Below are 8,757 nucleotides of genomic sequence, written 5' to 3'. Positions count from 1 at the left end.
TGGTCGATTCCCAGTCCATAGTTTTTCCTCGAAGAAAGGCAACGAGCCCTTGGGACCGTTCGAACAGACCCGAGAACTATATGGATTGGCCACTGAGAATCTGGAGTCAGTTCACCAGCTGACTCATGACGGACCCCCACGAATGGGAAGTCGAGGCCCCACTCAGACTAGCCCGTTAACAGCTCACCGAGCACTATGTTTCGTCCATCGAGGAAAAATGTGACACGGCTCAACCCCTCCGTTTTATCAAAAAAACGCTTGAGGGATAAGATGAGCTGACTCCTCAACCAGACCCTTGCAACGTGCGGGGGCTCGAGGGAAGTTGGACCCATAAGGAGACCGAACGCGCGATCGTAGTATGATGACAGACCGATCGGATCCTAGGGGATCAGAATCAAGAACAATCTTTCCGACCTTCCAAATCCTACGGTTGCATGCCCCCTAGAAGACCGATCGCGACAAAAGGGAATCGCCGTCCTACCAGGACACGTCGTCGACTACAAAAAGAAGGTCAAGGCCCTCAAAGTCCTCCCGTCTGAAAAAACCTCCAAAAGAGTATTCTACTCCTTCGTAGGCTGTGGGCTACTGTCAGGTATCGATATTAGGGATACCCAAAGCAAGGGAGTTAGCATCCACGCTGACTCCCCCAGATGGCTCGAGATGTATTAGAAGGTCTCGCCCGACCTTGAAGTCGCAGGCTCTGTCTCGCCCGACCCTGAGGTCGCAGGCTCAGTCTCGCCCGACCTCGAGGCCACGGGCTCCGTCTCACCCGATCTCGAGGTCGCGGGCTCTGTCTCGCCCGATCCCGAGGGCGCGGGCTCCGTCTCGCCCGACCCTACGGATGCAGTTCTATCTCGCCCAAGGCCGTGGGCTCCGTCTCGCCCGACCCCTTAGGTGCGGGCTCTGTCTCGCCTGACCCCAAGGATGCGGGCTCCGTCTTGCCCGACCTCGAGGCCATGGGCTCCGTCTCTCCCGACCCCTTGGGTGCGGGCTCCATCTCACCCGACCCCTTAGGTGCGAGTAAGGCTAGGCAAAAATAACCGAGAACCGAGAACCGAACCGAAAGAACCGGAACCGAAACCGAAACCGAAAATTTCGGTTAGCTCTTCGGTTCTTAGTTCTTAGGAACCGAATTAACTGATCAAATTTTAGTTCCTGGGCTCGGTTAACCGAAATAACCGAAGGAACCGAAATTCACAAACAAGCCCAATAAATCTTACAACCTAGGCCTAATACCAACTTAATCCTAGATATAAAAGGTGGATGACCCCCTCACAGCCTCACACCCTCACATTTTTTAAAATCTCGGCATTGTGCTTTTTAAAAAATCTTTTTTTCCTATTATTTCTATTCTTTTTTTGCTGCTTGTGTAAATCCTCGGTTAGTTTGGTCGAAACCGAAACCGAACCGAACTAACCGAAACCGATTTTGCTCGGTTCCAAGATTTGCGAAGAACCGATCAGTTCCTATTTGTAGAGAACCGAATTTGTGTCATAAACCGAAGAACCAAACCGATCGGTTTCGGTTAACCGAACGCCCAAGCCTAGGTGCGAGCTCCGTCTCACTCGACCCAAAGGACGCGGTTTTCGTCTTCGCCCAAGGTCGCGGGCTCCGTCTCGCCCGACCTCGAGGACGCGGATTCCGTCTCGTCCGATTGGGATCTATACCGCCGCCAACCACTCCAGATCTAAGCGTATGGACCTGGGTCAAAACTCTGATACCAGGTAAGAGGTTGGCACGCCTCGATGTAACCCGTGGCTATGACGGGTCATATCTGGCGATTCACATCAAGAACAGTATCAGACGTGCCGGTACTATTCTGCCTAATCCTCGTACGGACGCTGACAGACGCGTCAGTTCACCACGACGTTCGTCGGGACGAAGTGGGGCGTCATGACCGACAGATGACGCCTACGCATGGCGCCAGTGACAAATAGGGCCGCGACATGGAGCCGTCCCTGTTGACATCTACAGGGTCAGCGGGACCCGCATGAAGGAGAAGGGCCCGGCGACCTTGGAAGCCTTCTTCTCTCCCTGGTTCTTCTCTTTTTTCCTCCTCTGTAACCCGCGCTCTCTTCGCCTATAAAAGGGAAAGCAAGGCGCCCCACGCTTGAAAGATCAAAACACAAGAGCACGACACGAGCACACGGCTGAGCGGCAATCGAGCTCTCAGCACCCGTTCACTCCTTCCACCATAGACTTGGAATCATTTTCCTCTCGCCTGTTTTTAACCCCTACTGCAAACCAAGTGCCGGTAACACAAGCAGCAGCGAACTGGACGTAGGGAAGTTCTGTCCGAACCAATATAAACCCTTGTCCTCCGAGCACACCATCCGAGTCAGACTCACAAACACAAATTTACTCATCGGTGATCTAAAAACACCGACAAGACGTGCTAACAGGACCTAAGAATGACCTTTAAAAGCTGAATTATTTAAAAATGTCATGAGCACTTGTTTTGGCATTTTATCACACTTGTTTTGGCATTTCATTAAATGGCTACACTACCCGGTAGCTAGACAGTTTAGCCTAAAAATGTCATGAACACGTTTAGCATTTCATCAAACGGCTGCACTACCTTCATGAACACTTGTTTAACGTTTCATCAAACGGCTACACTACCTGGTAGCCAAGCGAGACCATTTGAGCCATGCGTAAAAATGTAGTCTCTACAAAGATGAACTGACGCACACGTGAACCAAATGCAACATTCGCAAGAAATCCAGTGATAACAACAATCATGCATTGCAAAAGGTAAAGAGAAACAGGCAATTAACCGCAGCATCTTGACTCTCATCCGATACTAAATCGAAGGCAATGTATGTAAGGAAAATTGCCCGACTGACAATGCAAGGGCAGACTCGACACACCCTATATGACCATAAATGTTTATGGGGACCGATGCCACCACCTAGTAGGATAGTTCCGAGTGTTTGGAGATCAAAGTCTCCGCCCAAAACGAATGTTGGAAGAATCCTCCCTCTACATGAATTATTAATTTCTTCGATATGAAAGGCAAAAACTTCACCAGATCCTGATTGGGCAGGAGCCGGAACAAACTGCTCTTGTTCGTCATCATTTTTCTCCATTTAAGCACCGCCAGAACCGTACTTCTTCCCGAAGAAGATGATCTGGAGCTGGTCGTAGCCAGAAAGCACACCAGCACCAGCAATGGCACGAAGAATGTTAGCACCAGCACCCTTGAACAGGGACTTGGGGCCTTCCTTCTTAAGTATCTGCTGGAACGCATCCAAGGAGCTCTTGTACTTGACGGCCTCACCAGAAGTCATCATCATCCTTCTGCGGACGGTATCAATGGGGTAAGATGCAAGACCAGCACCATTGGTGATCAGCCAACCCAGAGCGAAACTGGCAAAGAAATTGTCCTGCAAAAGAGAAACACATCTTGTAGCTCATACCACAAGCAAAAGCACGCTATATTGAAAGAGACAGAAATTAGACAAACCTGGAGGTTGCCAGTGAGGAGAACTGGCTTGATAGAATCGTAGAGCCCGAAGTACAGACCACGGTAAACAATGATTCCAACACAAGAGATGTTAAATCCGCGGTAAAGCCCAGCAATGCCATCAGATTTGAGTGTCTTGCGGTAGACATCCACAAGACCATTGAATTGCCTGTCACCTCCTCCCTTGGCAGCCTTGGCATCATTGGCCAACCTTGTCCTGGCATAGTCCAGGGAGTACACAAAAAACAAAGAGGAAGCACCAGCAGCACCACCAGAAGCGAGGTTGCCAGCAAACCACTTCCAGTAACCGTCCTTGTCCTTCTTGAAGTTGAACAACCTCTTGAAGTAGTCCTTGAATGCAAAGTTCAAAGCCTAGGACATAGATATGAAGACAATTAATAATATATAAGTTAAATTATATTCAGTAACTCGTACAGTCCATCAGGAGCATTCAATCATTTAGGTACTGAAAGATAATGTAGTTTCAACATAATTACAATAGTTACTGAGTAAAAAATATAATGGAAGGTGTGGGCTACCTGAGTAGGGAAGTAACGGATAACATTAGCGGTGTTACCCCTCCACAAGGAAGAGAAACCCTCATCCTTAATGGTACGTTTGAAGCAGTCACCAATACCCTTGTATGGCTCTGACAGCCTACCAGACTTAATCATCTCATCCTGGTTCTGAATAAGAAGCTTCACACGCTCAATGGGAGCAGCAGCAGTCTTTGAAACAGCAGCTGAAACACCACCCATCATGAAATCAATCATGAAGTTTTTGCCTCCTTTCTCAGCTGGAGCATTGGCAAAAAGCGGGTTCTGCATCACTGGGATATTGATGCCACCGCTAACAGACATTGAAGGGCTAAAAAGGCTCTGGGTCATGTAGTTTCTCGTGGTAAATCTCCTTTCATAAGATGAGACAGAAGGGCAGATGTTACGGGCCCGTACACCTTCAGAGAAGCTGGAGCTCAGGTGGAACTGGCCACCGAGCTTATTAAGGACAGTGGGTTGGTTAGCCTGGTCCGCCATTACCACCTCAAAACTATTGGCTGCAACACAATATCAATACACAAAACTTAGGACAGTGCATAACGAGAAACAGAATGTGTAAAGATAAGCATATGTATAGTAATAATAAAGGGAAAAAGTCTACTCCACCCCCTCAACTATGGAAGGTGGTCTACATAACCCCCTCAACTATGAAACCGTCTGTTTTACCCCCTGAACTTTCCAAAACCGTCTAATTTACCCCCTGGGCGGTTTTGCTACAGTAACAGCGGGTCTGCTACAGTGACAGCGGGTTTGCTACAGTGCCGGTGTTTTGAATTTCCTTTTTTTTTTTTGTTTATTTTCGTTGAATTTTTGAAAAATCATAGTAAATCATAGAAAAATCGTAAAATGAAAAATCTAATTTTATTGGACTCCATATGAGTAGATCTACACAGTGAATATATAATACGGTATGTTTTAGTACAAATTTTTTTTGTAGCTTTAGATTAATTGGAAAATCCAATTTTGTCTGTAATTAATTAGAATTTATCTATAACTAAGTTATACATAGTCCAATGAGTACGAAATTTTTACTATAGTTCAAGCATACAATAATTAGCGTACCATAAAAATTTCACCACAATTGGACCATAGAAGCTGCAGCTATGAATTATTCCAATTAATTACAGACAAAATTAGATTTTCCAATTAATCTAAAGCTACAAAAAAAATTTGTACTAAAACATACCGTATTATATATTCACTGTGTAGATCTACTCATATGGAGTCCAATAAAATTAGATTTTTCATTTTACGATTTTTCTATGATTTACTATGATTTTTTAAAAATTCAACGAAAATAAACAAAAAAGGAAATTCAAAACACCGGCAGTGTAGCAAACCCGCTGTCACTGTAGCAGACCCGCTGTTACTGTAGCAAAACCGCCCTAAAAACCACCCAGGGGGTAAATTAGACGGTTTTGGAAAGTTCAAGGGGTAAAACAGACGGTTTCATAGTTGAGGAGGTTATGTAGACCACCTTCCATAGTTGAGGGGGTGGAGTAGACTTTTTCCAATAATAAAGCTACAGAAACAGACATTATTTTCTGAGTTTCAACATAAGTAGAGAGCCTCCGTATAAACATTAACAAATAAACTATTCAAACAGAAATAAACAATTAATTAAATTATACAGACATAGATATTTATATTTTTCATGTTCCATAACTCTAATCTTGACAACAATCATCAGAATAGAACAGAAGCATAAAAATGAATCAACAAAATTTACACCAAGACAGCCTATTGTAGCATGCTCAAACAGTTCAGGAATTTTAACATTCACAGGTTATGTAACAAATGAAGATTACCATGATCTCCAAATACAATTACATTAAAAACATTGAAGAACATCATAGCATGTCAAAGGTATAGGTGTGCACACAGGTTGTGTAACAAATGAAGATTACCATGATCTCCAAATTAAGTTACAATAAAACCATTGAAGAAAACCATAGCATGTCAAAAGTATAAGTGTGGCACTCTAGTACTCGTCCTTTCAAGAACCGAAAAATAAACCCATTGTTTCAAGTACAAATGAGACCATCTTTAACATGTGTTAGCAAGAGAATATTCTTCATTTTTGCCACTTAGACCTTTTAAATCACGACAGTTTACCCGAACTTCAACCGTGCACAAAAAAGTCATGGATTATGACAGCCTGTACGTAGTACAGAGTGAAACAGATCTAGGGCCGGGAGCATGCTAAACAAGACCTTCACATGATATATGTGCATAAAGTCTAAAGAATTCAACATTTCAACCAATATCTTTGGGACGGGCGTCTGCCGTCAGATCGCCATCCACGGCTCAGAACACAGACAGATCTAACGCGGCACCGTCACTATCACGAAACAGTGGTCAAAATACGACATATTTTTCCCCTCCCTGTCCCACTTGCCCTGATTGACAACCCAATAACCTTGCGATCTAAAAGGATTCCACAAAGATCTAAAGATTCCAAGGCTCCAAGACAAACGGAGCACAAAATCCACTGCGATGCACACACATAGGGATAAACGGAGTAGATCTCAAGTATAGATTAACCGACCACTAGGAGTCTCAACAGTCCTTACCCGACGCAGGAAGCACCGATCTGAATGAACCCCAAAGGCCGAGGCTACCACACGAACGATCCAAGCCTAAAAACCGGAAATAATGGATCTATACGCGACGAACACAGACGGGCAGAGCAGATCTATATATAACAGCACGCATGCCGGACCGATCGCCACAAATAGGAACGAGAGCACGAGCCTAAATCGGGAACAGAGGACAGGAGAGAAGCCTGGTGGGACGCGAGACTCACCCTTGGGCACCGGAGGCGGAGAGGGAGGCAGACTGGGCGGCGGCTCCGAACTTTCAGAGGCGCGTCGAGGTGAGAGTGGGGCGATGCCTTCCTGGGGAATGCCTTTTTATCTCCGCTGCGCCGCCACCGAGCGTGCCACCACCCCGCGTGCCCCCGCCCAGTGGGTCCTCGCGCGCAGGCTGGCCGTCCGATCGGGCGGGACCGGTAGATCCGCGTCTCCCCCGCGCAGGTGGGCCACATGGGGGGTGGTTCCATGCTGGGTAGTATTTTGATTCGCCGGGTACCCGGATCCGGTGCGAAGTGTCGAACACCGAACGGCGGGGTCGGCGAGCGGAGAGGATCGTGCGGTGCGGACGTGGTTGGTGGGGAATGGGGCAGCGCGTGTAGAGTGTGGCACGGCGGATCCAGGGCGTTAGGGTTTGTTTGCGCTGGAACGGACGGTGGATGTGCACCGTCATGTGGGGTTGGTTGGTCAGATCGGGTCTCCAGGTCCAGGTCCAGCGATAGCGGAAGAAGGTTGGGGGAAGGCGGAGTGTGAAAGGGCAGCACGGAACATGGGCTGGGGTGTGCGAAACGTGCAAACTGGTTGTGGCCTTTTGATGATGGGATGGATGGTCAGCACTGAGCAGCTAGGCTGTCTCAGTATTTCTCCTCTTCTTTCTGATCTTTTTAGGGACTCTTCTAACTGATAGGGACTGGATCACTATTCTTGCTCAATTATATACTGTTGTTTATTGCTGTATTCTTTTGATTTTCGACCGTCCATTCTTGATTTCAGGCCTTGTTTAGATCCCTCTAAATTCTAAGTTTTTTCACTCTTTCTCCATCACATCAATTTTTAGACGCATGCATAGAGCATTAAATGTAGATAAAAAAATTAACTAATTGCACAGTTTGGTTGTAAATCACGAGACGAATCTTTTGAGCCTAGTTAGTCCGTGATCGGACAAAGTTTGTCAAATACAAACGAAACATGCTACAGTGTCCAGGTTATAAAAATTTGCAATCTAAACGAGGCCTCAAAGGGCAAGGCCGCAAGGGAAGGGCACCGAGAATTGTAGTTTCTTCCGAATCGGATGGCTGGTGTTGAAGAATGCACGATTTGACGGAGTGTTCGGCTGGCATTAAATGTTAACTGTAGCAGCTAAAAAATAATGTTCATACTGAAATTTGATGAAAAAAAATACTGCTCTGGCTAAAAAAAAGAGACCAGCCAGCCAGCCGAACACGCCGTGGATCTGTGGAGGGGGTAGCTGATGGAAAGTAAAGGGTTCTTTTATGCACACACAGAGAGTTTCTAGTATGAAAGTGCCTGCCTGCGAAGTAGGAACCTCGAATTGGAGTGGTCCATGAACTGCATTTTCTTGGGGTCAACGGGAAGGCAATGTGTACTACAGTGAGGTGCGGACCTCTACGTATATTGTGGGAGGCTGTATCGTATCGTGGATTATTTACTGCTGGCTGGTTTGGTGTGAGAGAAAAACACTGTTCCCGGCTGAAAATTTACGATCATTTACAAGCAAGCGAACATGCTAATTAATTTTGAGATGGCGTAGGTACGAAGCCGAATCTCTTTACTAAATAAACAAATAAAGAAGATGGAATAATCAAACAAGGTTAAAGGAAGATGAGACAATCAAGGGCATGCTTATGTGTAGTTTTTGTGAGGAGAGGCCTGTAACCTTTTTATACGCTCAGTGGTTTGATAGTATAAGCTAGACTATAAGCTCGGTTGTTTAATAAATCAGCTACAACCTTTTTTAGCGTCTTTATATGTATATATATAAGCTCTCATGGATCCAAATAGGATGTAGCTAAATGGTTTTTGGGATTTTGATGACCGATGAACATAAGTAATTATTACTGTGGCCCCATTCGTTGGTCTGAAACTTGGCTGAAACTGGTTGAAAACACTGTTCCGGCTGAAT

General features: G+C 45.8%; 1 protein-coding gene across 2 annotated transcripts; it reads right to left on the bottom strand.

Moving 5' to 3' along the window:
* Positions 1–2,763: 2,763 nt before the first annotated feature.
* LOC136467578 (ADP,ATP carrier protein 2, mitochondrial) lies at positions 2,764–6,965 on the bottom strand. 2 transcript variants are annotated; one of them, XM_066466338.1, is made up of 4 exons: positions 6,830–6,965; positions 4,006–4,520; positions 3,467–3,838; positions 2,764–3,386 (listed from the first exon to the last, which is right to left on the bottom strand). In XM_066466338.1, the coding sequence occupies exons 2-4, from the start codon at positions 4,498–4,500 to the stop codon at positions 3,090–3,092; spliced, it is 1,164 nt and encodes a 387-aa protein (XP_066322435.1). In that variant the 5' UTR covers positions 4,501–4,520; positions 6,830–6,965; the 3' UTR covers positions 2,764–3,089. The 2 variants fall into 2 exon arrangements, with proteins under 2 accessions (XP_066322435.1, XP_066322436.1); XM_066466339.1 differs by lacking the exon at positions 6,830–6,965 and adding an exon at positions 6,597–6,748.
* Positions 6,966–8,757: the final 1,792 nt, after the last annotated feature.

This window comes from Miscanthus floridulus, chromosome 7, assembly GCF_019320115.1.
Source record: "Miscanthus floridulus cultivar M001 chromosome 7, ASM1932011v1, whole genome shotgun sequence".
NCBI classification, from domain to species: domain Eukaryota; kingdom Viridiplantae; phylum Streptophyta; class Magnoliopsida; order Poales; family Poaceae; genus Miscanthus; species Miscanthus floridulus.
Note: the sequence above shows the minus strand (reverse complement) of the source record. Positions and strands in the feature narration are given on the sequence as shown.

Bases quoted from the DNA above. Each gene is read 5' to 3' on its own strand.
- LOC136467578 (XM_066466338.1), bottom strand. From the start codon at position 4,500: ATGGCGGACCAGGCTAACCAACCCACTGTCCTTAATAAGCTCGGTGGC. The intron at 3,839-4,005 runs GTAGCCCACACC...TCTATGTCCTAG, and splicing joins TCCGTTACTTCCCTACTCAG to GCTTTGAACTTTGCATTCAA. The intron at 3,387-3,466 runs GTTTGTCTAATT...TCTCTTTTGCAG, and splicing joins TCCTCACTGGCAACCTCCAG to GACAATTTCTTTGCCAGTTT.